Below are 27,813 nucleotides of genomic sequence, written 5' to 3'. Positions count from 1 at the left end.
TCAAGAAGAAAGCCGAGAAGATTTTTGAACTTTTATGTGTTAGGCCACATAGTATATTCCGTATGAAGAGATAATAAGAGTTTCATTTATCTCTGAGGTAATTATTTTTTACTGAGTGATATGTCTATCCAGTGTGTCTCTTTGCGGAGGAAAGCAATATGCGATTCACCTGTTTAACCTACATTTTGCTAACTTAGGGTCATTTAACAATTCGTTATGCATTTGTTCTTCTAACCAATTATGAAATCACGTATATTACGCCGTGTATGGATGTAGAAAGATACTAATCTGACTGATCACATGCAACACCTGCCGTCCATCAGTGTTAATTAGATGCTATGAACTGAGAACATCCATGCACTGTTATATTGATAGATTAATTTGATATCGGAAAGCTTTCTTTACTGTGAACGTTTTCATCCCATCAGCCTTCCGGAAGTTGATTACTCACGTTTTGCGTACGTTTTTCTGATTTATTATGGCCATGGCGTATAATGGCTGATATCTGTCATCACACCAGATATATATGGAATAACATATATAACTGGGTATGTTTGTTAATCATTTATGTATTTGCTGAGTGCTTTATCATGTTTGGTTACTTCATTGTTATTTCGTGTTCACGGTGGCCGGAGAGGTGGGTAGAGGGCACTGGGCTATACATGCGTATAGAGAACCGCTATATCTCTACCATTACAGATTAGTGCTTAAGCGCTTTATTCCAAGCGTAGCGTGCGTTACTGTCCAGCTAATGAGAGCGGCGTAAATTCATAATGATGCATTAGGCACTCAGCAAAGATGGGGAGAAAAAGACACTTTTAAACTGAAGCAAGAAAAACGGTGAATAATGGCATAAACATAACAAGAAACACTTCAAGTGATGAAAACAAGATGGCGTGTTTATTTTTGTCAGTAAATAGATACAGTTGTGTAAACAACGTCTTAAATTGGACATTTTATAAATTCTGACTCACATGAATAAAAATAAGACAGAAAGTATTGAATGGGTTGTCATAATCTAGTCGAGATCTGAAATCATCTGGATGACACTGTCTATTGAGGGTCGCTTATCCACGGGACCCAGGCAGACCTCCGCTATTTCACGAAGTCCTCGTGTACCACATTGGTAAGAAATGTTGTCCAGTATTTTACCCAGACTGTAAATGTCTGAGGATGGTCTCGTTGGCTGTCCGTATATAACTTCCGGTGCTAGCTGCGCTCGCATGTGTCTCTCTTCAGGTATAACGTGGTAAATTCGGCTTTCCTTGAATGTGGACAAACCAAAGTCTATAAACTTGACCTCGAAGTTGCCGGATTGACAATCCACGAGTATGTTGTCTTCCTTTAAATCATTGAGCAGTACGGCTTTACAGTGGATCGCTTTTACCCCATTAGCCAGTTGCCGGATGATCTTCATCCAGGCTTCGTTGGACAAGTTGTAGAAGCCATACAATACATCGTACAATGTTACGCCTTGAGCACAGTACTCCTGTACAATGGATACCCGGAAGTCCGGGCCGTACGATACTCCGAACAACTGAGGCACAAAACCTGTATCGCTTAGGTAATACAGGAGCTTAGACTCTTGTAAAATGTCCTCAGACGTGGAATGGTCATCGTAGAACGATTTGACGACGACCTGTTTGATGCCGGCCAAAATTGTGAGGGATACTGTACCGAATGCTCCTTCTCCGACGACTGTCTTTTCAGAGGACAGATGCCTGTGGGAGAGAATTGGTACATCGAGTTTGGATAGGTCTGTAGGCGTCTGCAGCTTAGTCCACCAAATTCCCCCATCATCATTTTCTGGGGTGTCAGGCAAGGAGAATGGGGCGACACACGGATGGTTGTCAGTTGTTTGGGCGTTTTTTACATTTTCTGTTACTTCTTGCTTCTCTAGTCCATAGTAATACCTCTGGATGATACACGCTCCCAACTGATAGAATGACACAGGGGTGTTCTCGCTTGGCTCTTTGTATCCAGCAGAGTTTCTACTCTGTCTCTTCTCTTTCTCCGGGGAAGGTTGTGGCGGAAGGACGTGTTGAGGACGGCCAGTAATGATTACGGTGGAATCCCCCAGCCTCCACATATACACGTGATCATGTCGAGACTCCTGACTCTCCAGCAGACATTCAAACAGGCCAATCCTCTCTCCCCACCGACACATTGGGTACGCCCACTCCAGAGCTCGAAAGGTAGAAGGCAGACCATTGTTCCAACTTGAGGGAGCGTTTATGAAACCCTGTGTTAATACACAAACATCCAATCTATTTAGAAAACTGCTCTTGTAATCTAAACCTGTAACTGAATGTCATTTCTCGAACAAGACTTAACTTAAATCTCGCTTTAGAGTCAAAGCCAAGTATTGAATGAAGTCTGCTGCATTTAGTTCATCTTCAAAGTCTTTGGAAAAGGAAACTTACAAGAAGCATATTCTATAACAAAACCCTAGAAAACTATTCACACTGCCGCAAAGCTGATTGGAATGTTTCCCTTCTAACATGGGTTAAGCAGTAAAGCTCAACTATTTACCTTGAAAGGGAGAACTCCCCACGGAGTTGACAATCCGGGAGACAACGTCGCCTCGTTAAAATGGTTTGTTTTCTCAGGAGTCATGTCTTGTTCGTGTACAGTCAGTGACATATTAGAAAATACCTCTTCCAAATGTTAATTGCGCATTTGTAATGTGACGTCATAAATGTAAACGTAAGAAAGGCATGTATAAACGTCACAATCATTTACGTCATGTATTCGCGAATTAATGATGATCCGGCAGACGTCATTTATTCAGTGATCAATGTGGAACGTTCCTTTTCCAGCTCATCATAGTGACGTCACATGGAATACAGTACCACATTACACTAGAAACTCATACAATGTACCGATTGTATTGTATACGTTGCAAAACCATATATGTGCAATGCTTCACACTAGTGCCACCTCACGGAATAAAATATTTGCTATATCCCATTATGATGTTCACTTTAAAGAAGGTGGTAGACCTGTCTCGCTTTACAAACAAATACAGGAGTGTCTTTTTCAAAAATAGAAAATTAATGTTACGTGTAATAAACTGCTAACAACATCATTGCGTATTTTACCTATGCATGTAGCTCTGCTTAGGCCATGGTGCTGGGGACATATCGACTGCTACTTTTTAAGCATCTAGAATAGGAACCTAATTGAGGTAAATTAAAAAGAGGTTATTTGTGGCCATTTGCCAATTATCACACACTGTCGTCGATGCTCTGGTTTTACTGTCCATGTTGCTTTCTTTCATATTTAATATAGGCCAAATTAAAACGGTGCCTAATTTCTAAAAAATAAGCCAAGATTAAATATAAAACAAGTGGGATCAGAATACAAGACGGTTAGGGGTGGGTTAGGTAATCTTTTATGTGTCACGTACGGGCCTGTTATGTTTTGTAGATTTCCATCAAAAAAAATCATTGAATAAATAATCTGTTTCAAACTTCAAAATGAAACAGCACACCTCAGATACATTGGTATGCTGTATAGGGTGTGTATCTGACAGCATCGCAAGTTTGCTCTCTAAATCGCCGTATGTAAGTCTACTCAAGGAAGAAAAGTGCTTTTATCGCGTGAAAGATGGTTGCGATGTTGGAAATGATCCCATACCGTTCAGTGCGGTGATACACCAGGAGAATACGACCCTAAAGTCTGTTTGTTTTACCTTTGGATCTAACGGAGGAACACTGGCCAATTCGGCAGATTGTTCTCGTGAAGCATGTCGTATATAATGGAATACAAGCTCACTATAGTTTTCGGTTCAGGTAATTCGTGTTTCTTTTTTCTTCTTTTTATCATAATCGTATAACCGCGTTGTATAATTGCGACATCCTGACAGTAAAGTTCCTATTCTGCAAGTAGCAGTTTAGTACTGACAAGTATGTTTGATTCATCCAGTACATGTTGTACGTTTGTATATCCTCTTTGTGCCTGTCCATACACCTTTGATTACATCTCGCTCTTGCAGCATTGTTATCAAACGAAATATACTTTGTCAGCTCTATTCGCGTTACTTCGGCAGAGAAAACTGGTGATGTACGGTCACAAACATAATGACACAGAAGGTAAGAATGGTACTCTGTTATTAATTAGTGGGAGATCTAGCGGCTACCTGTGGCAGTCATTGTGGAGATATATATGAGATATTTCCGTAGAAAACGATGAATTCAATTTACTGTCCACAACATTGTAAATATTGTTGTTTATGAAATTACTGTTCTAACTAGCAGCCCCACTTCAGTTGTGGTTATCCGATTTTAATTGTGGTTTGCCGATGGGTAATTTTGATTATGAACGAATTATCATTATGCCGAACTGTTTGATGAATACATACTTTCTCACCAGAAAAAAAGGGAAGCTCTGACCACAATCTCAATTCTCGCTGGCGGTGGCGAGACCCTTCGATTTCCCATAGGTAACTATGCAAGGCTTTCACGAGTAAATGTTTTCTGGAGTAAACATTTGTTAATTGGACTTAATGTTTATATGATGACTGATTGCAGTGGGTATTGTATTGTCTCAACATAATAAGCCAGGCTTCACAGCAATCATTAGCTCCATCAGTACACTATCATGTACATACCGGTGGGGGTTCCCCACAGGCTGATCTATTGTCTGCTGCAATTTGAATGGAGGGCAATATCGAAATTAAATGGAACAGGGAGCCTTAGCTGTCAAATTGTTTATTTGAGATAAACTTGTAGGTCCGCTAGCGCATCTGAAGCATCGGAGTGCATGTTACAAGTCCCAGAATAAAACCGTGTCCAGAACACTGAAAACGACCTTTCTTCCGTACCATCTAGCAGATCCAATTCCCGATGTTAATATGACTTTGACCAGTGAAGACGTCGGGTAGATGTCTACAGAGAGCTCGGTAAATATAATTTGTACTGGAGAAGGAAAATCAATTCCCTCGGGTAAAGGTATTTTGGTCCGTCAAAAAGATGTACATGTGTATTTCCTGTGAGTATTTGTATAGGTGCAAACGTGCGCCGGTGTGTCGTCGTCGTACAGTCAGATGTTTAAGAGAAGGGACCATGTAGCACCAGCTATGTGTGTGCATCAATAGCACGAGAGCGTGTTAATCACCAGGAGGAGGATGTCAATAACCATAACGATGCAAGGCGTCTTGAGATAAAGAAGACATAGAGGATTAATGGGAATTGCATTCATGGGTTCCATAGATTGCGTCTTTTGGCAGCGCATTGAAATAATAGTACTTTAAATGTTGAAATACACCGGAAGCGGATGGAAACCTGGTGTTAGAATTAAAATGATAATAATCATGCATAATTATTAATATCTGAGGCAAACCAGTAAGCTACATACGATAGCCATAAGCCATGGTTCGTTAGGTAGATTTCATTTCCAGTGTGAGTAATGTCTTCTGCGATGAACACTTCGATGGCAATATTAAGTAATTTTCTGTATCATTGTGTACCTCATACCGGCAGTCGGGAAAAGTCAAACAATACTCAACTCGTGTAAATATGCAGGGATTATCGCTTAGGCATTCATTTTCCCAATAGCAATACCAGAGTACTGTAATATATTTTTTGACATTTAGATTTGTTATTTTATGCCTTGAAACACTGAAGTCCTGTATACTTCACACAGGCATTAAACAGGAATCAGCTTTATTAAAAACAAGACCTCTAAAATTTAATTGCTTTATACGTGAAATGAGTAGGCCTACCTCGCTTCAAGCATATGCATGCTAATAGACTTGGCTGCAGGACAGCGTTATAAATTCCAGCTAAGACGTGTTCACTGTTGTGTGTTTGTTGTTAGAAGTCTCTGAATGAGCAATGCAACGGTACGCTGATCAATCAATTTCGTAGGATGTCTTGAACCTAAGTCCGTTGACAAATGAACTTGAATGCAAGGACGTAATTTCATGATTTTCAGTTTAACCGAATATCTGTAAAACACAATAGATGTTTTGCGGTTAAAACAAGTGCCCCATTTCGTAGAGCAGTGCACTCAAAGTTTGTATGGTTGGTCCTTTATTGTATTAGAAATGTACACCTACCAGAGTACTTCAGTTTGTATGGTTAGTCCTTTATTGTATTAGAAATGTACACGTACCAGAGCACTCGAAGTTTGTATGGTTGGTCCTTTATTGTGTTGTACATGTCCACGTACCAGAGCACTCGACGTTTGTATGGTTGGTCCTTCATTGTATTGTACATGTACACGTACTAGAGCACTGGACGTTTGTATAGTGGGTAGCTTATTGTATTGTACACGTAAACGTACCTGTGGAGTCGAAGTTTGTAAGGTTGATCCTTTATTGTATTAGACATGTACACGTACCTGTGGACTCGAAGTTTGTATGGCTGGCCCTTTATTGTATTAGAAATGTACACGTACCAGAGCATTCGAAGTTTGTATGGTTAGTGGCTTATTGTATTGTACATGTACACGTACCAGTGCACTCGAAGTTTGTATGGTTGGTAGCTTATTGTGTCACACATGCACACGTACCTGTGGAATCTAAGTTTATATGGTTTGTGTTGTTGTCGCATTGTTATTGGACAATTTTGGATATCATCTTTCATTGAGACACGAGTCGAAAGCTACTATCATGACCAAGAGCCGATTTCAAATATATTTCTTGTGTCAAAATATGAACTTACTTATGTACATGTAATTTCTTTAACTCGAAGTTAAAATGGTGATATGCTAGCTTTGAGATAGTATGTAGTTGTGTGGTTGTTCACTGTTCAAATCCGCGTTGTTCAAACATAGGCGATAACAAGCGAACAATGACAGCTTGGCTTATCGCATCCAGCAGTAGAGTGTCATTGTTGGTACCGTCGGTGTAGTTCGTTAGCACGGCCCATTACCTAGAGACCAGTCTGTCTTACAATGTAATTAGTAAGCCAGAGTAGCTACGGCTAAGGTGCTTAAGGACATCGATTACCGACTTCCGGCTAACACTCTCCAGGGGTAATTGGGTAATTCGTGTCGGCACACTCTGCAGAAAGACTTTGGGTTCAAGCAGGGTGAAGTCGTTTGTTACCAGTTGTTAAATCGTTATTTTTGGGGTTCATACCCTGCTCCACCAGGAACTCTTCATCCCTGACAAATGTATGCTACATTTCACACCTGTACGCTTACGTCAGGCGATACAGTTGCAATCAGCCTTCCTATATATGGAATTCAAGCTACTTTACTGTTTATAGCAGAGTCACAAGCCCGGGGCAAGAGTTTTCACTAGGAATCCTGGGCCACATCGATTCTGAAGGAAGGCAATTAAAGATTGAAAAACAAAGAAGCTGAATTTGATAAATCCGCTAAAACCATTCAGGGACAACTACATTGCAATACATATGGCATTTCAGAAAGAATGAAGGACTAAAACTTTAGTTTGATATACCTGCATTGAATTATACATTACACGATATGTTGAGCCAATACCAGCAGACTATTCTCAGGTAATGGAATGCACCGGTATATCACTGAACTTGTCATTGAAACCGTTTTTGAATGACATCGATCCCAAGGTTTCGTACAGATATGCGTACCATATCGACAGAAAATGAATGGTATTCAATGAGCATCTGAGGGCACAAACCGTCACACGAGCGTCTTTGTTCGCCTTTTGTCACCAAGACTAACAATGAGAGCGGGGGTCTACACATTCCCTTTGCAAAGGCTAGGTTTGATTGGTTCGCGCCTCGTTTGATTGAAACATCTGTACATGGACAAATAAGTTTCATCTGTATATTAATACTAAAGAATCAAATTGGACAATCCCGCAATATACCAGTCATCCAAGCAGGGTGTCGTAAAATAATTACCGCCTGATTGTTCCATCTTCCACCTTAGCTTCAAAAGACAGTGGTTATATGGCTGCAATATTGTCGGAGTGACGTGAAGCCATAATCATTCACTTATTCAAGTGTTTTTGCACTAGGCTAATGTAGCTATGCAACAGACAAATACAGGGTGCCAGCTGAATGCTGCATGTCTTGGGAGACTATCGCTAAGAGACTAAGCAGGACAAGGTTCCTGGTTTCTGACTTACATTTACGCTTTTTAATCATCATTTTTCTAGAGGATGGCAATTCCCTTGCATGGGATACCACACAAGACTTAATTGCCCTTGCACACTGATCGACAGGCGATGGTTAGAATTTGAAAAAAAAAAAGACAGAGACGTCTTACAGGAATATAATGTTTATGGAACATCCCGTTGTCTTGGTTTCGCTCCTAAACAGCCACGTTCTATTGACCCGAGTTACACAGCGCCGTAATTGAATGCCTTTACAATGTATAAGCCACAACATGTTCTTGTCATCCAGCATTGTAGCAGCTTAAATATCTCACCCTCTTCCAACAATACAACTTTTACACATAATGCTTACTTAAGACATCGGCCTCGCCCAAAGCCGCAATTAGCCAAAGTTTGTTCGGGGAAATTTGTTTACAATAAAACGTATGACATACACAATCTACGATACTGATGTTTTCAGCAAGCACTGCAGACTATCCAACCAGATACCGGTATTGTCTTCAACTGGTCAAATGAACATGTGCCCGAGTATCAGCTACCATTCCTGCTTACAGACGTATAGAATTGGGAATATGTACTCTCTCCGTTCTTTGATCTGAGCACGATAGCTGATATGGTGTTAACATTTTCCGGCCAAAACGTTTTGTCACTGTCAAATTTTAGCATTCGACCCGGTAATTAGCACACGAGCGCGCGTCCTGCATCATTGTTTTCCATTACTGCGTTCGATGGGAAACATTTTTGCAGACCGATACAAGCAGTTGCAGCTTACATGAAGTGTTGTCACATTAAAATGTATTTTGACCAATAAACATTTTCAGACACACACATTATATATGTAGCTTATCGACGTTACTTAATAATCAGAACAGTGAAGTGTTCACAAACCGACACAATACACAAAGAGTGGCAAAGATTCAAATGGTACAGTAGATATGAACATAGGCATAAAGAGACTAGATAAACACATGTGGATATAACACAATCGCGATGGTCGATAAAAGGATACAGGCGGAGGCAATGAAGAAGCTCTACTAACGCTCAGCACACTTTTCACTTTTGTTGCCATTTGGTTTGGTCTGGTTATCATTACTGCGCGTTTTAGGTATCGCGTGTCAAGCTTTAATCTGGTTATCACTGGTGATTGTTTCAGGTATCACATGTCAAGCTTTCATAAAATTATCACTGGTGATTGTTTCAGGTATTACGTGTCAAGCTTTAATCAGGTTATCGCTGGTGATAGTTTCAGGTATCACGAGTTAAGCTTTAATCAGGTTATCGCTGGTGATAGTTTCAGAAATCACGAGTTAAGCTTTAATCTGGTTATCACTGGTGATTGTTTCAGGTATCACGTGTCTGTCTTTAATCAGGTTATCGCTAGTGATTGTTTCAGGTATCACGAGTTAAGCTTTAATCAGGTTATCGGTGGTGATTGTTTCAGGTATTACGTGTCAAGCTTTAATCAGGTGATCGCTGGTGATAGTTTCAGGTATCACGAGTTAAGCTTTAATCTGGTTATCGCTGGTGATTGTTTTAGGTATTACGTGTCAAGCTTTAATCTGGTTATCACTGGTGATAGTTTCAGGTATCACGTGTCAGTCTTTAATCAGGTTATCGCTGATTAAAGTATCGTAGATTGTGTATGTCAGGTATCACGAGTTAAGCTTTAATCAGGTTATCGCTGGTGATTGTTTCAGGTTTTACGTGTCAAGCTTTAATCAGGTTATCGCTGGTGATAGTTTCAGGTATCACGAGTTAAGCTTTAATCAGGTGATCGCTGGTGATTGTTTCAGGTATCACGAGTTAAGTTTTAATCAGGTGATCGCTGGTGATTGTTTCAGGTATCACGAGTTAAGCTTTAATCAGGTGATCGCTGGTGATAGTTTCAGTATCACGTGTCAAGCTTTAATCAGGTTATCGCTGTTGTGACTTTCACGCGTTACGTACAGTCTGGTTCCAGGGTATATTTGTCTGTGTTACTGGTATTAGGTGATAAGTTTTAATATAGCTACCACTAGGATATGTTATATTAACTTCCATTTTAATCAGCTTGTTATTGCTGTGTGTTTCAGATATTACGTGACAAACTTAAACCAGGTTTTCTCTATTACGTGTTTCAGATATTACGCGACAAACTTAAATCAGGTTATCACTGCTGAGTTATTAAGATGTTACGTGGCAATCAGCTAATCGCTAATACGTGTTTCAGATATTAAGTGACAAAGGTAAAAAAGATTATCTCCGTTGCATGTTTTAGATATTACGTGACAACCTTAAACCAAGTTTTTTCTATTACACGTTTCAGATATTGCGTGACAAACTTAAACCAAGTTATTTCTATTACATGTTTCAGATATTGTGTGACAAACTTAAACCAAGTTATTTCTATTACCATGTTTCAGATATTGTGTGACAAAACTTAAACCAAGTTATTTCTATTACATGTTTCAGATATTGTGTGACAAACTTAAACCAAGTTATTTCTATTACATGTTTTAGAAATTACGTGAATAACTTAAATCAGGTTATCGTTGTTGCGTGGTTTAGGTATTACGTGGTGAACTTAAAACCAGGTTATCGTTGTTACGTGTTTCAAATATTACGTGGCGAACTTAAACCAGTTTATCTCTATTATATGTTTCAGATATTACGTGACAGACTTGAATCAGGTTATCTCTGTTACATGTTTCAGATATTGCGTGACAAACTTAAACCAGGTTATCTCTATTACATGTTTCAGATATTACGTAACAAACTTATTTATTTTATTTTACTTAATTGGTGTTTTACACCGTCAAGAATATTTCACTTACACGACGGGCGGCCAGCATTATGGTGGGAGGAAACCGGGCAGAGCACAGGGGATACCCACGACAATTCGTAGGTTGCTGACAGACCTTCCTACGTACGGCCAGAGCGTAACACACTTAAATCAGCTATTGCTGTGTGTTTCAGATATTACGTGACGAACTCAAATCAGGTTATTCGTTGTTGCGTGTTGCAGATATTACGTGACCTGAACATGCAGCTCGCACGACTTTACACCAAACTCCAGCAGGTTGGGAACAGAGAGCGGGATTCTAAATTCCTGGAGCAGGAAGTGGAGGTGATTCGGGGGTAACTGTGTGAAGTACGCCTCCGCTCTGTCCGTGTACCTGATCAACGCCGCTAACAGGTAAGTCGGTCGTCCAGGATGAGCAAGGATTGTGGGGGAGCAGGGGGAGCAAATCAGTTATGTCAGGGCAAGAATCAGTCATATCCAGTTTACTGATCGCGATAGACCTTTCCACACTGTCAGTCAAGAGCCCGCAAATGACCAATCATAAGCAGCATTGTTGCAAACCGGATGTCCCACACATTGGTTACAAATGTTCAATCTTTCAATCGATATCAACATATTTCATAACTGCTTTTACCAGTAATTTAATGAAAAGTAAGGTTGTGACGAGAAGGGTGGTGGGGCATCGGGTGTGCTAGATCCATGCATTGCTGGTTATAGCAATCCTGTAACTGCTGTCTGACCCATTGTAACTGGAAGGCAGTGTGAAGACGTGCTTTGTATCCACAGAACTAAATATAATGAACTTCTTCATGTCGAATACAAAATGTGTGCAATGCTCCATGGTGAAACATGGAAGCATAGTGACGATGGTGAAACATTGAAGCATAGTGACGATGGTGAAACATGGAAGCATAGGGACGATGGTGAAACATGGAAGCATAGTGACGATGGTGAAACATGGAAGCATAGTGACGATGGTGAAACATGGAAGCATAGGGACGACGGTCAAACATGGAAGCATAGTGACGATGGTCAAACATGTAAGCATAGTGACGAAAATTTCAATATCATATACTCAAAGAAACAGAGCCTCTTGAGAAAGTGATCCAAGAATAACGTTTCACATCGGGGCTGGGAGCTGTATATCCATCGTGTTGAATTAGATCGCTACGTTGGATATATGGACATTTGCAATCATATCGCAACTGAGATGCATAAATATAGTTTGATTGTTGGCAACTTATATATCAGCACGTTGCATGATTTTAATAATATTTTCATTCATTCGCGTAGAACATTCCATCCGCCTTTCTATAATATCGGCTGTAAGCGGGAAGGTCTTGCAGCAACCTGCGGGTAGGCGTGGATTTCCTCCGGACTCTGCCCGGTTTCCTCCCATCATAATGCTGGCCGCCGTGGTATAAGTGATCTCCCTGAATGCGGCATAAAACACCAATCAAATAAATAAATAAATTTTCTATAATATCATAGTGGCCTGCTAGATAACGTGTTGGCGTAATGACACAGGAGCGTCTCGACAATGCGATCGCTGTCATTCAAGTCGAGCTCATGATGGCTTCCTCTCCTGTACGTGTGAAGATCTACCAGCTACCTACAAATGGTTGCGAGTTTTCGCCGGGCTCTGCCCGGATTCTTCCCACCATAATGCTGGCCGCCGTGGAATAAGTGAAAAGATAAATCAAATCAATAAATAAATCAGTTACAACATAATTCGAAACTGTTAATTGCTTCTCTTTCTAAGATCCCATCCTAAATTTGTGCTGTATATACTTTAGTCCTTTGGTGGTTTATGCTAAAAATCGTTTTGGGTATTGGTCCTGCGTTCATATTGAATGAGGGCTGGTACAGGGATGTCTGTTTTGAAGCCTAAATTAATAGGAATCCTTCAAAACAGAACAGGGATACTGGTAATATTAATTATCACTTAGATGAACACGCAGTACGGTGTTGTGAAGTTTCTCTGTCGCCTTTTTTTTTAGCAACGAATGGTTAGATTTGGACAACAGTGATCTTCGCATGTGCTTCACCACGTTCTTTTTGACGGTGTACAAAGTTCTACAGGCCTTCAGGCAATGGCAGAGCCTGAAACCAATCGTCAAAGAATCCAGTAAGTCACATATCATTCCTGATCGTACACCAAGCACAGATCTCCGGACAGCGGCACAGCCTTTCCTGACCCACAAATAATACAAATTCCCTGTGCTATACGTTGTTATGGGAATTGGCCTTGCGATTATTGAACTGGAACGTCCTTATTGGTTGACGGCTGGTATAGGGATGTCTGTTTCAAAGCTTTGACTCACACATTACTAGTAATACGTAAAGGATCTAGATTAGTTCTGTTGGCCTTGACACAATGGTACAGAGTTAATCCGTAAAGGATCTAGTTTAGTTCTGTTGGCCTTGACACAATGGTACAGAGTTAATCCGTAAAGGATCTAGTTAAGTTCTGTTGGTCCTCAGACAATGGTACAGAGTTTATTCGTAAAGGATCTAGTTAAGTTCTGTTGGCCTTGACACAATGGTATAGAGTTAATCCGTAAAGGATCTAGTTTAGTTCTGTTGGTCCTCAGACAATGGTACAGAGTTAATCCGTAAAGGATCTAGTTTAGTTCTGTTGGTCCTCAGACAATGGTACAGAGTTAATCCGTTAAGGATCTAGTTTAGTTCTGTTGGCCTTGACACAATGGTACAGAGCTAATCCGTAAAGGATCTAGTTAAGTTCTGTTGGTCCTCAGACAATGGTACAGAGTTAATCCGTAAAGGGTCTAGTTTAGTTCTGTTGGCCTTGACACAATGGTACAGAGCTAATCCGTAAAGGATCTAGTTTAGTTCTGTTGGTCCTCAGACAATGGTACAGGGTTTATTCGTAAAGGATCTAGTTTAGTTCTGTTGGTCCTCAGACAATGGTACAGGGTTTATTCGTAAAGGATCTAGTTTAGTTCTGTGGGCCTTCAGACAGTAACACAGCCTAATGTCAATCATCAAAGAATCTATCGCTAGTAATCTCATTTCGTTCTTGACCTAAAATAAAATTCTGTATGACACCAGCAGACGCTAAATCCAATTGTTAGTGTGATCAAATTTACATATCGTTTCTTACCCAATACAAATTTTTGCAGGTATGCAGACAGTGACATAGCCTAGAGTTAGATAAAAACATCCAGGTCTACAAAGTTTTGCAGGTATACAGACAGTGACAGAGTCTAAAGTCAGATAAAACTTCCAGGTATACAAAGTTTTGTAGGCTTACAGACAGTGACAAAGCCTAAAGGCAGATAAAACTTCCAGGACTACAAAGTTTTTTAGGTATACAGACAGTAACAGAGCCTAAAGTTAGATAAAACTTCCAGGTTTACAAAGTTTTGCAGGTATTCTGACAGTGACAGAGCCTAAAGCCAGATAAAACTTCCAGGTCTACAAAGTTTTGCACGCATACAGACAGTGACAGAGCCTAAAGGCAGATAAAACTTCCAGGTCTACAAAGTTTTGCAGGCATACAGACAGTGACTCAGCCAGAAGGCAGATAAAACTTCCAGGACTACAAAGTTTTTTAGGTATACAGACAGTAACAGAGCCTAAAGTTAGATAAAACTTCCAGGTTTACAAAGTTTTGCAGGTATTCTGACAGTGACAGAGCCTAAAGCCAGATAAAACTTCCAGGTCTACAAATTTTTGCACGCATACAGACAGTGACAGAGCCTAAAGGCAGATAAAACTTCCAGGTCTACAAAGTTTTGCAGGCATACAGACAGTGACTCAGCCAGAAGGCAGATAAAACTTCCAGGACTACAAAGTTTTTTAGGTATACAGACAGTAATAGAGCCTAAAGTTAGATAAAACTTCCAGGTCTACAAAGTTTTGCAGGTATACAGACAGTGACAGAGTCTAAAGGCAGATAAAACTTCCAAGTCTACAAAGTTTTGCAGGTATACAGACAGTAACAGAGCCTAAAGTTAGATAAAACTTCCAGGTCTACAAAGTTTTGCAGGTATACAGACAGTAACAGAGCCTAAAGTTAGATAAAACTTCCAGGTCTACAAAGTTTTTTAGGTATACAGACAGTAACAGAGCCTAAAGTTAGATAAAACTTCCAGGTCTATAAAGGTTTGCAGGCATACAGACAGTGACTCAGCCTGAAGGCAGATAAAACTTCCAGGTCTACAAAGTTTTGCAGGTATACAGACAGTAACAGAGCCTAAAGTTAGATAAAACTTCCAGGTCTACAAAGTTTTGCAGGTATACAGACAGTGACAGAGCCTAAAGGTAGATAAAACTTCCAGGTCTACACAGTTTTGCAGGCATACAGACAGTTACTCAGCCTCAAGCCAGATAAGACTTCCAGCCAGAGCATCAAATTACTTTTGTATCTAGGCCTTGTACTGTGGCTTTCTCAGGCAATGTGATGGCAAATTCTTAGTTAATCTGGCCTTTACAATTATTTCACAGGTGGAATATATACAGATGTCATGGAGTCGTATATAAAGTACAAGATTTACTCCGATGCCTTTCTTAGCAGAGGCATGCATGTCGAGCAGTATCTCAGGTTATTGGTGATACAGTTTGGCCTATGGAGGATTCTTTTCGATTCTGGAATCTTTCAGTCCGCCTTCATGGCAATAAATCGGACAAGGATAGCTAAACGACCTGTACCAACAGTAAAATAAATAAATAAATAAATAAAATAAATAATGTCTTTCAGCTCATCAGAAAACTTCCAGTATTTTCTCTGTGGGTCGGTCTAACTCGTCTCTCGACGATCGATTGGGTTTGTTGCGGGAATCTGACAACCTGGACAGGTAAGAAATACATTTTACTAAATACTAAATTAACCAGTTTTATAACATTAACCATGGCGGTATGTACATATTTACCTTTGTCTTCGTTTATGCACGCACATGGTCAGATTATTCAATAGGAATATGCATATGTATAAGCCTTCTATAGTGACGCCCCCCCCCCCCCCCCAATAAAAAAAATCACTTTGATAGTAGTCTTCTTACCAGTCTTATATTTATTTATTTTCTCCGGCTGTACGTGGGAAGGTCTCGCAGCAACCTGCGGATGGTCGCGGGTTTCCCCAGGGCTCTGCCCGTGCCCGGTTTCCTCCCACCATAATACTGGGCGTCGTCGTATAAGTGAAATATTCTTAAGTACGGCGTAAAACGCCGATCAAATAGATAAATAAATTTATTTATTTTATTTTTCAATTGTAATGGCTATATCAGACCCTCAATCGCCATTGTACAAGGGCTTGCAGCGAAACCCCTTTGTATCACCAAGGCAGCTCCTTGCTCTGCACAATTTTATTTCCAGATTGTTAACACACATAAACTGCATCCAAACACATTAAATATTCGATACACTGAGATAATGCAAGGCGACTTAACATGATGGCAATGTTTGTACTAAGCAGAACGCCCGTAATAAGCCGTTTATCAAATATTTTGTTCACTTACGGGATGACTGTAGCTAGGTTCAAGGCAAAGTGGGAATTTCATGTTTTTTTTCTTGGGGTGAACTGCGGCCGATATTCATGTGAACCCGTTCTGACACGCAACACACTCCCAGTGAAGAACGCTATATATTATTATGACAAACGCCAGGAAGTCACACCTTATTGTTACTGGCACAGTTTGTCATCTGTAATCATTTCCTGTATCCCTTCAGTAGGCATGTTAATATAGCGGTCCGCGCTTGATTTCTACCTCTACATTGTCATGTACACAGTGGCAATAAAGCGGAAACATGTCTGTATACGTGTCGTATTATGTATACGATATATGGATATCTGTTAACTTACACGTTTGCAATATACCGACAACTGCTTCACTGCCCCTCTGGATCGATGACGAGGAGTTTTGGTGAGAGAGAACAGTCAGCAGGTATATATTAAATCTCGGCAACGGACACAGCATCCAGCAGACGAAAATCTTACTGAATTTATTTTGTAGAAATCAAAACATATAAACTGAATACCGATAGCGTATATATGCTTGTTCATTTCCTCAATATGCCTTCCATCCTTACCGTAACTAAGGCCAACCACGGAATGTAATGTGTCACCAGAGCAGAACTCACTGTGTGTGGAACAAACTATGTATAAAAACTGAATGACGCATGCTTGTATTAATTCCCTAAATTTTGTTTCAATTGTCAGCGACATTCAGCAATTGGAGAAAATCTTGACGGAGGCCCGACCTGCTCTGTCCAGTGATTTTGGTATGTTACATTTGCATGATGGTGTAAATTTTGGAAAATCAACCATTCACTATCTGTGACTATATGCGATCGCAGAACACATGATACATGATTTTTTTCAACGTTTTTGTCAGTCCTATCTCGTAATACCATCCTGGAATGCAAATCAAAATATTAAATGTCTGTGTAAAAAAAGTAATTAATAGGGCCTATAATTCTGTATTTGGTAGTGCACTCTATCCCATATGTACAGAATAGACGCTTTGTTTCTTATTTGGACGATTCTATCCAATTGTCTGGTGGGAAGCCATGAAGAACTCCTTCAGCGCTAAGTAGTCCCTTAGGAAGCCTAATGTTTCCATTTCCGGGAAACACCGGTACAAGTGTGGTGCGAAGGCAAAGTAAATTCTCCAACCATTACACATCTATGTCGCACTTTCTTGGTTGTTGGCCTCATGAAATACCCATCGGCTTAGACAAGAGTGCATTATGAAAGCAATTAGTTGTCAAACTCTTGAAGTGAAACATTTTTCGTATCTATAAAAAGTGTTATTACCATGACAATGCCCCACGTGTGGTGGCGGTAGACAAGTTTACCCTGTGGTTTACTCTTGATTCAACATTGCGAAATCTCCCCGTTCACAAGAGTTCCTCCTGACCAACATTTGGATGCTGTAGACGTTCTTACCTTAGCACTTTGTACGCGGGGTTCTTTGTACGCGTCACCTACAAGGCATAGATCCTCTATGAAAAGAGCAACGTGCGCTGGGATGGGAACAAGGTTCGCCAACAGGCAGGCAAAGCTACCCCATTAGCTATACACTGTCACTCCTTTGCTAGATATAATGACATACAGGTATTTAGCATTTACTCGGGATTTTACAGACTTTCAGACACTGTTCTTTGCCAATGGCGGCACACTTACAATGAGGATTCTCGACCGAAGAAGTTGTAAGTGGAGATCGCTAGAGTGAGATTGTGGAATCGCTGATTGCACTGTTGTTATTACCCTCCATTATAGTGAGTCATAAGGGTGGATTTTCATCGTTATTCCAGACTGCGCAAAAATGACGGAAAAAATCAATCGTGCATATTGACAAGGATGATTCTAAACGAGTGTTTTATTATTCCATATATATGCGTACTTCCCGAGGTCATTCTGAGTGCACATACACCAAAGGTCTATGTTCCGAGACTGGCATGAGTTTATCATTGCCAGATACTATGTAACCAATTCTTTTCTTTATGATTCATCATTTAAGGCAGAACACAGGAAAACTCAAATTCCTCGCATCTCTTGAATTAAAATCGGCTTTGTTTCCTTTGATATGCAATATACAAGACGGGCTAAAGCTGAAAAGGACATCAAAATTACATTAAAATTAAGTGCGTGAGCCGCCACAGTGCTTGGCACTTCTGTGCAGCTGGTGTAATTGAACCCAAAGGCTTCTGACCGGAACACTTCTTCATGGACACCCGATCGAGTCACTCAGCGTAAGGGGTATAGACAAAGCACTAGTCGGCCCTGTGTCAAATGTTAAATGTGATGACAACACACCATTTTGAGTAATTCTAGGCCAGCGACCTGCTATCAATTACAACTACATCTTGCGGGGGGTGGGGGTGGGGAGTGGCGTGTAAATTGCTACTATTTATTTACCTCAACAGTTAAAATAACACCCTGACTCAGGTAAATTGACAAGAGGCGGTATTTCACCGGTTGCGTGTGACCATTTGGCACCTATCGATACACTGATTTTACTCTCTATGCTGTACGTCTTTGATTCTATCAGTATAGCGTGATCGTGTGGGGCGTCGTGTCGGGTGTCGTGTCGGGTGTCTTTGGTATAGTGTTTCCGTGAGGCTGCATTGAGTCCAGCCTGGTACAAGTAGGCACAGTCGTGATATCACCGAAATAAATGTTGAACACGACGCGAAACTCCGATCAATCAAACAAGCAAAATCTTCAGGCAGAGATTAACCTAGATGTAAACAAAACCTCACTGCTGAATAATGCTCAGCATGATGATACCGTGTGTGAAATCTGCAAGCCTTGAAGAATAACTGTGACACTTTAGCAAACTCATTGGGTAGTCATAAGAGGCCCATCCATTCTGAATGTGGACAGGCTGAAGGGAGCTGACTGCACACAGAAAATGTCCAGTATGGGTGTTGGCCTGGCTGGATACAGAATATCACGTCATGCTAAGACATGGAAAATCTTCCACACAGTTCTTGCCTCGTGTGTGAATACGTGTCTACAAACAGCCACTCGGTCAATATAACCAGGGCTGGAGAGAGAACATGTTGTTCGATATCGCGTAAGTTTGAATTTAGGCAGAGTCCTGTACGTAACACCCCAGTATGGGTGTTGGCCTGGCTGGATACAGAATATCACGTCATGCTAAGACATGGAAAATCTTCCACACAGTTCTTGCCTCGTGTGTGAATACGTGTCTACAAACAGCCACTCGGTCAATATAACCAGGGCTGGAGAGAGAACATGTTGTTCGATATCGCGTAAGTTTGAATTTAGGCAGAGTCCTGTACGTAACTGGACATTTGCCTTCCACGAGCGATGCCAGCCTTTCTGCATAACTCACTTCAACTGTCACTGCCTCAGGATTTGACCTGTACCAGACCCCGATTCCATACCCTATTAACGAAAGCAAACCATCAGTGATATACCTTTAGGGAAAATCTCAAATCATATCATCTGGAAATCTGAGCCATATGTAGCACCCACGGCTCTCCGCCCACAGAAGTAAATTCATATTACTTCTGCCTTACAAAACGTTCGCATGTAACTACACCTTTCACAACATCCGTTGTTGAAAAGCTTTCAGTTCTACGTACAAGACAGAACAGTCGAGGCCGTGTCTTCGTGGTACAGCAAACCACCAGATAATGTATAACAGCCTTGGGCTGTAACGGCAAACTGATAATAAATCTTTCTGTCAAGAGCTCCATTCCTTTAGGAATCTTACCTAATTACGCGGCACACTGGGCAATCATAAGGCAAAAGTTGCTGTGTTACATGTTCAAATATACAGTGCGTGATTTAGCTACAAGTAAATAGAAGGTATATTCTGGTATAAAGCACCGATAATATCCAATCTCAAATATGTTTCACCAAGTTGAACATGTAATCGGCTTGGTTCCACAGTAGTGCCACACATATCATTCAATCGTAGCCTAAACACTTACATGTATGTAGTTTTTTTTTAATTTGATGACCTGTGAAACACAGTACAGGCACAATACATTTGAGCGAGAAGGTCGGTGGTTTACCTTAGACTGACCACTTTCCTACCATAAAATTACCGTAGAAGTGATTACGACGTTAAAGAACCAATCGGCGAAATCGAATACGGAGTGTGCATAACCAAAGTGTGTAGAACACGGAGTGTGCATAACCAAGCTTTACAGAACACGGAGTGTGCTTAAGCCAAATCTGCAGAACACGGAGTGTGCATAATAAAAGTGTGCTGAACACGGAGTGTGCACAACCAAAGTGTGCCGAACGCGAAGTGTGCATAATCAAAGTGTGCAGAACACGGAATGTACAGAACCAAAGTTTGCAGAACACGGAGTGTGCATTTGGTAATTTGCCAACCATCCATTTTCTGTGGGGAAAGCTGATGGTTTCAGATGGTTTGTCAGATGCCTGCCGAAGGACGGTGGTTCACTCCAGTTTCGTATAACCGTAATCATGACCATCGTCGTCTGTGTTACAATTGTGGCAGACATGACACCCAACCCAATCACATTATACTGACAGTGCGCCAACCAGTCCTGTTTCCTTGCTCTAACCTCTCAGTGCTGAGCGCCAGTCGAGGGGGCAATAAGTACCATTTTGGTTTGGCCGTTCCAGGGTTTGATCCCAGGTCTTCCGACTTCGAGGGGGACGCCCTAACTATTTGGCCACTGAAGGGATCGTTATCAGAGCACGAGAAGCAATGCTTTGGTGAAAGAGTGGACAACTAAATGTATCTTAGACTAACATCTGTTTGCTTTGGTTTTGCAGAGAAAAACATGTTACTGTCTGACGATGGTCTCCTGGAGGGATACGTGCACAGGAGGCGGAAGCTGTTTTCCTTATGCTGTTTGTCGTGTGATTTATAAAGCTAATGATCTGAAATCATCTGAGAGTTAAAGCTGTCGTTGTAAGTGACGCTGGAAATGTAGCTGAGCAAACACAAACGGACAATGCACATGTCTATCGTCGCTAACAACTGGTGTAGGAGTATGTGGCGGACAGAGTATCATCTACACAGCTGTATCCGTGATATATGACATTTAAGGAAAACAAAACAAAAGAGAAATATGCAAACTGGTTCTTCAATAGGGTTTTGTCGTCCATGTGAAGGAAATGGCGGGAAATGAAAGCTGAACCAGAACTGCCCCGGATACCACAACCTGTATAGTTTTCACAATACTGACTAGTACTTCCAAAGATTTCGTCAGGGAGGTTCAAACAGAAAGGCAATCTTCGTTCGGTGTCTTTTATTTAAACATGGTGATACTGTTTTTCAATATGGAATGACGGTCCTGCCTCACAAAACTCTGATAGAGGACTTTCGTTTCAATGAACGCGGTTTCCAAGAAAATGTTTATATGTAGGATATGCAAGTTATATACGGTATCAAATGGCATTCACTTTCTTCCGTTTAACGGTTGGAATATCTTAACCACCATGCTAAGGAGAAATTTGAGCAAGGCTGTGATCCACACTGACATTCATTCGGTAGTCAGACGTGTTGCTTAGTGACGTGAAACTTCGACTGTCCAACGGTTAGAGCACAGTAACTTCACCATAGAGTAGGACAGCATGATACCCTTCTGATGTGGATTCCTTTTGTGCGGCCACAAGGGGGTAGTTATATCAGGATTGTTGTAAACGATGGGCGCAACTCTTTTTCCGTTTTAGAAGCTACCGTTTTGTGATTGAGCCACAATTTAGAAAGGTGGTATTCATATACTGACATGAGCAATAAATGTAAGGAAGCCCTGGATTGAGAGCAGTCATTTGCGGTATTCTAACTACTACTTTGACGGACACAGCGGTTAGTACAGTTGGCTTTTCCCTAAGCGAAATCTTTGGACAACTAGCCGTGTCCACAAACAGCCGTCATGCCCAAGAGCCCCATCGATGGAGCCTACGATGTAACCTCGCACCAATAAGGCTGAGTGTTCAAATCCAGCTCACTTTGGCCTATATTGTCTCATTTCCTGTTCAAAGTTCAGCGTCACTGTTGTCTGTCTTGGGTAAACATGACAACAGTGGTGATTTCAGTGCAGTACATACACTAATGATATGACACAAAAAGGAGTACAAATCATTTAAAGTCCATTGTGGATTCGAACCTGTGATCTCACGGCTGATCGGGTGATTGGCTGTGGTGAGAATTACTGTGGTGAGGCGACGGAGCTGAAGACGGTCTCTTGAGCAGAACGAAAACAGCATAGTTCACAAGGGCTTGCTGACACCAACCCTTGTCGAGGGTGCACTGGAGTTCGAACAACGATCTATGCTGTGACAGCATCCAATTCCATATTTCTCCTACTGTCCAAGTGCGATAATGGCAGGGGTTCATAGTATTTTAGAGCGAAGACTCTGTCATCTCGTAAGAAGTAGCAGTATTTTTCTCAGCACCAATTCGCACGTTCAGTAAAACACAATTTGTTCCTCTGGTCGATTTATACATATCACGATTTCATTGTATACGGGTTTTTTCCCCAGATAGTAACGAAACTGTTTTTCAGGAGATAATCAAAGCACGCTCCACTCCTAACTTAATTTACGGGTTGTAAGTGCAGTTAGCCATGAGTTTTTGGTCCCAGGATCAAAAAGCTAACTGAGACTTTACTTTGGAGACTGCCTAAACTTATTTCAGAAAAGTTTGCTGCAGGATATTTGTCACTAATTATTTCATTTTCAATTCGTCACATGTAAAGTTGTTCGCTCTCATCGCAATAGCGAAAATTAGTGCTTCCGGTAAAACCTAAGATCCAAATATGACCACTCATTAAGTATCAGTTTAAGACATGTTTGTGAACCCGTGACTAGGCATTGACAATTCGTTATTGTCTGACTGTTAGCCATGCTGTCAAGGTCAGTATAGACCCCAGTCAAGTAAAGTCTAACATGTACCTTCTCAGAACATAGAGAATCATACGTTACCGTTTTATCAAAATACACGAATGTATCAGTTTTTTCCCAGTCTGCTCTGACTTTATTTCTATAGACTCTATGCAAACTACGGATGTTTTCCGTTGTGATATGTCTATTACTGTTCTGTAAAACATTGTTGATATATGACGATGAGGAGACTTCTGGTATATAACAACTTGGTCCCAAGTAGCAGTAATCTTTGTTTTTTTTACGTGATACCTGTATTTACTGTCATTTTGCTGGCAAGTCACAGTTCTTCCCAGGCGTGCTACCCGCACGATCTATCGGACATGCACACAATTTTCTCATTTATATATCAAATTGCTCTCAAGCTCTACACTCATTTGTTTTCTCTTCCACTACTAAATTATTCCAGAGTGTATTTCTGGAACTTCAAAGATAAGAAAATCCTTGTATATCCTCAACTTGTGACATGTTTCTCACCTCCAACAATCGGCTCTTAAGTTGAACGTTCTCTGATATTTCTGGGACATAATTGTTTTCCTACTTTCATTGTCAGTTTAACATTGTTAGTTAACATCAACTCTTGTAGAACACAACTAAGTACTCTTTCAAACAAACAGCTGTTAACTCTAAACACAAACTGTCAACATGGAATAAATTTGTTTGTTTTACGCCAAAAAAAACAAAAAAACCCAAAAAACAGAACAACCAAGAACACATACACACACTCCTTGCTCGATCCAGATCAAATGACATAATCTTGTTGATAATTTTGGTTTAATATGTATGGAGACTTTTTTCTTACACTGAATACTGTTTGCATCTTCCAGGCGTTATTACTATGGTTATTATTATACACACTTATGGTGTGATTGATAGCCCAGATTGATCCATTTAATATTGTGTGGTATGATGAAGAAGATGAAGATCAACACGATCAGTAAAATCACATGCATTATCACGAAGAGGGCTTACTATTTGTCCATAAACTTACTTGAGAAATGTATTTAAGTGTCTTTTTGTGTTCAATTTTTCATGCAATTTTTAGTGACACCTTCACAGGCATTCACAATATTGTAATACAGTGTGTAATAAATATAACAGATGCACATACGTTCAACTCAGCTGTTTATTTGTTACTGTTGTGGTACATTTTTTCTGGTAATATTACCCGTGCAATAACTACTGACGATTATCCAACCACTAACTAAGCAGATTTTACCTAGATCATGTAGGTAGTACTGTAATGATACAATCTCATTTGGAAGCTCATATTGCTATGGGTAGCGTGCATCGTACACATATGATCAGCGGTAATTACACTGTCGGTTTACAGTACACGCAGGTGCGCAAACATATAAACACAATGGTCACTTGTTATTAAATGATTAATTATCAAAATACACCACTGAAGTCTATGTCCCTAATGGAAGTACCATAAAAAGGATATGTTCCTTGTGCATATACATGTGCTCTGCTATTACATTTTGTCATCAGTTGTAACAATTTCCCTGAAGACATCCAGGCAATCCCCGTCATCCTCTGATCCACTGTTTTCGCATGACTGCTCTGGTTTGAAGACAGTCGGTTACAAAGTTATGACCTGGAAGATGTCCACACTAGCGGATATGGTTTATCCACACAACTGTACACGTAAATATACCCCCGGATTGTCTTCACTGAAATGAAGACACAACCTGAATTTGAAGGCAGTCGACCAATTGCAAGCGTGTTGAGTTACAGTTCGGACTACTTGATCAATGTAATCAACAAATGCCCGAAATCAACCTCATGTTGCGTATGAACCACTGTACAAGTTTCGGGTCACTCACTTAATAATTCTCAAATTAGTGCCAATGATTGTCAGTTCGTTGACAACTAAATTGTATTGGGAAACTTCCTGTATACAATCTGGGAGAATGTACAGTACAGTGATACACTCCATGATGTGCTGCTTCACTACAAGTACATGTACAATAAAAACACCAGCTTTATGGATTTCAATTCTGGACATGCAACTTTTTCTTTGTAAAAATGAAAACAATTTCAGAGGAAGTTGTTACCCACTTTTAAGCATAGATGTACACTATTTCATTATTATTACATGTTTGGTTATGCAAGTGTTATAATCCTGAAATAGCTTTCAGGACTGAACACAAATACTGCCAGTGAGTAATACACAGAGGATAACATCCACACAACTCCAGCATTCAGTTAAGATGATAATACATACAACTGCCTTCACAGGATGAACTAGTTAGTCCAAGAAATATTCTGATATGTACAGCATATCTGCGAATGCATCACACACAATAAAATTTAAAATAAGTCAGTTTTGGTGTCTCCTTTTGTTTGCACCAACACTTTCGTCCACGTCACATTTTTCCTAAAATCCTGAGTGTGTCGCAATGCCAACATGGCAGCTACAACAGAAATAAAATTAAAGTTGGTATTACATGCACATAAAGGAATCAGTTGAAAATTTCTGCACTGTAGAGGTGATTCCATTCTCTGAATATTAAGAACAAAGCCTCAGAAAAACCCAGGATGCTTTAGAACTATGCAAAACCTGAGCTCAATACACAGACATCATAGAGTACTTTTTAAGAAACAACTCCTATCATTTACCTTAAATGCAAAGAAAACATGGAGTAAGTATCAGATGAAACACCTATTTAAACTGTCCAGGAAAATAGCTGGATTTATTTTTTCAAAATTTGTATTTTAAATAACTTAGTATTATAAAACTGCATTGGAATGTTTTATTCTATGGTGGCGTTTTCTGACCACAACGGGACCAGTGAGATCACATAAGGTTTTTGCTAGTTAACGTGCATTAGCTGGCTACATTTCATAATTCAAAATGCATATACATATAGAGCTATAAATGCATTCGCTGATTTGATCTTTAAATCAATTATTTTAGGAAAAAAGTATACATGTGACGTAAATGAAACCTTCTGGGTCACAACAGACCACCGTAGAATCTGATCATTTAACACAAGTTTATTGGGTAGAAAAATTCTAAAAATAATAAATCCAACTATTTTCCTGGACAGTTTTTAATGGTCTTTAATCTGATAAATACTTCATTTTAGAGTGGTCTTTGCCCTTAACAATGATTCTATTACACAGACGACACTCAAGTTGTGAATTTTGCATTTTTATGGTTATTGATATGCATGGGGACATCACTGATGAATTACCTATCTCGTCTTATTTAGCTCTTCATGTAACCAAAACCTCTACTCTATACATGCGTTCCTTTTCATTTATCTGATTGGCATTTTATCCTTTCCTCAAGAGTATTTCACTTACATGAGGGCCCCCAACATTATCCTGGAAGAAAACTGGGCAGAGTTCCGGGGAAACCCAAACCAAGCCAGTCAACACTTTTGAAAATACAAGCCTTAGCATTGCTTTCACTGTTACTGGATCCCATAGGCAACGCCAACACTCAGCATAAGACATTAGCTATGCATGTAATTTGTACAGGCAAGCTAGTGAAATTCTTTAACCCCCTTTCCCGGCAGCTGGCCTTATAGAGGTATTCAAAAGCATAACAGTATCCATCACAACAAAACGATACATGTTTAACAAGCTTTACAGAGAAAGATGAGAAGGCCTCTGAACAGTGAAGATTTGATGATATTTCATGAAAATGGAATAAGCGTATTGGCTTTACATCAAGGGACCAATTCCTAACAAGCTCTTCAAAGTGAAATCAAAACTGGCTATCCTTCGACTCTAGTGCTATTTCCAGTAAACTTAAGACGGCTTTATTATATATATGATTACAAGAACTTCCCCCAGACACAATTATCGGACAAAGTCATGCATGTGATCAATACAGGATACCACATTGAATATTTGAAAACTGGAAACTCAAGCAAAATGTAACAGGTCTGGCTGTACGTGGGAAGGTCTGTCAGCAACCCACGGATGGCCGTCATTGTATAAGTGAAATATTCTGGGGTATGGCGTAAAACACCAATCAAATAAATAAAGAAAATGTAACAAGATGGCAAAATAAAGGTCGGACAAACCATTACAAACTAAGTCTTAATTCTGTGCTAAAACCATCTGTATAATTCCTCATTTAACAGCATTACCTGTCATATGTTTTCTTCAGAAAATGGTTTTTAAGTTTGGGACGGTCAACAGACAAAAGCCAGATACAAAATTTACTGATGCACATGTTTACAGCTCAACTTTTTCTTCCAAGAAAATCTATTCCAGAAGATACTTAACAGACTGAAACATCCTTATCGCTTAATAGTGTCGATGATGAGCTTATTTTGTGGATGACACTGTGAAAAGCCTGTTGTCCAGGAAGTCATACCTGATCAGGTACATGACAAAGCTCATGATGGAATCTTGACGCTAGAGGGCTCTGCGTAAGAGCCAATAGTTTGTGCAGCCAGAGTTAAGTATACAGGTACATCTACAATGTATGTACCTACCTACACAGTGCTGTTTACTCTCAGGGGAGAGCTTCTGATCTGGCAGCTGGGAGAATACCCACAGCCAGTCCAACACCTACAAACAAAGTGCTAACTGAATACATTGTAGGCAAAACAAGCATCCAATCACCCAATCAATCAATCAACCAATAACCCA

The 27,813-nt window shown here is 40.2% G+C and overlaps 2 protein-coding genes across 4 annotated transcripts in view; both read right to left on the bottom strand.

Moving 5' to 3' along the window:
• Nucleotides 1-1,018: 1,018 nt before the first annotated feature.
• On the bottom strand, nucleotides 1,019-2,167 carry LOC135472420 (probable serine/threonine-protein kinase DDB_G0272092). Its single transcript, XM_064751918.1, has one exon. The coding sequence runs from the start codon at nucleotides 2,165-2,167 to the stop codon at nucleotides 1,019-1,021; it is 1,149 nt and encodes a 382-aa protein (XP_064607988.1).
• A 22,152-nt stretch (nucleotides 2,168-24,319) lies between these two features.
• LOC135472355 (focadhesin-like) overlaps nucleotides 24,320-27,813 on the bottom strand; it is a 41,981-nt gene continuing 38,487 nt past the window's right edge. For all 3 annotated transcript variants that reach the window (XM_064751824.1, XM_064751825.1, XM_064751826.1), the window contains 2 exons: nucleotides 27,657-27,732; nucleotides 24,320-25,616 (listed from right to left, as the gene is read on the bottom strand). In XM_064751824.1, the coding sequence (XP_064607894.1) occupies nucleotides 25,513-25,616; nucleotides 27,657-27,732 (180 nt within the window). In that variant the 3' untranslated portion in view covers nucleotides 24,320-25,512. The remainder of the gene's footprint in view (nucleotides 25,617-27,656; nucleotides 27,733-27,813) is intronic.

The sequence above is a fragment of the Liolophura sinensis genome, chromosome 8 (assembly GCF_032854445.1).
Source record: "Liolophura sinensis isolate JHLJ2023 chromosome 8, CUHK_Ljap_v2, whole genome shotgun sequence".
In the NCBI taxonomy this organism is placed as follows: domain Eukaryota; kingdom Metazoa; phylum Mollusca; class Polyplacophora; order Chitonida; family Chitonidae; genus Liolophura; species Liolophura sinensis.
Note: the sequence above shows the minus strand (reverse complement) of the source record. Positions and strands in the feature narration are given on the sequence as shown.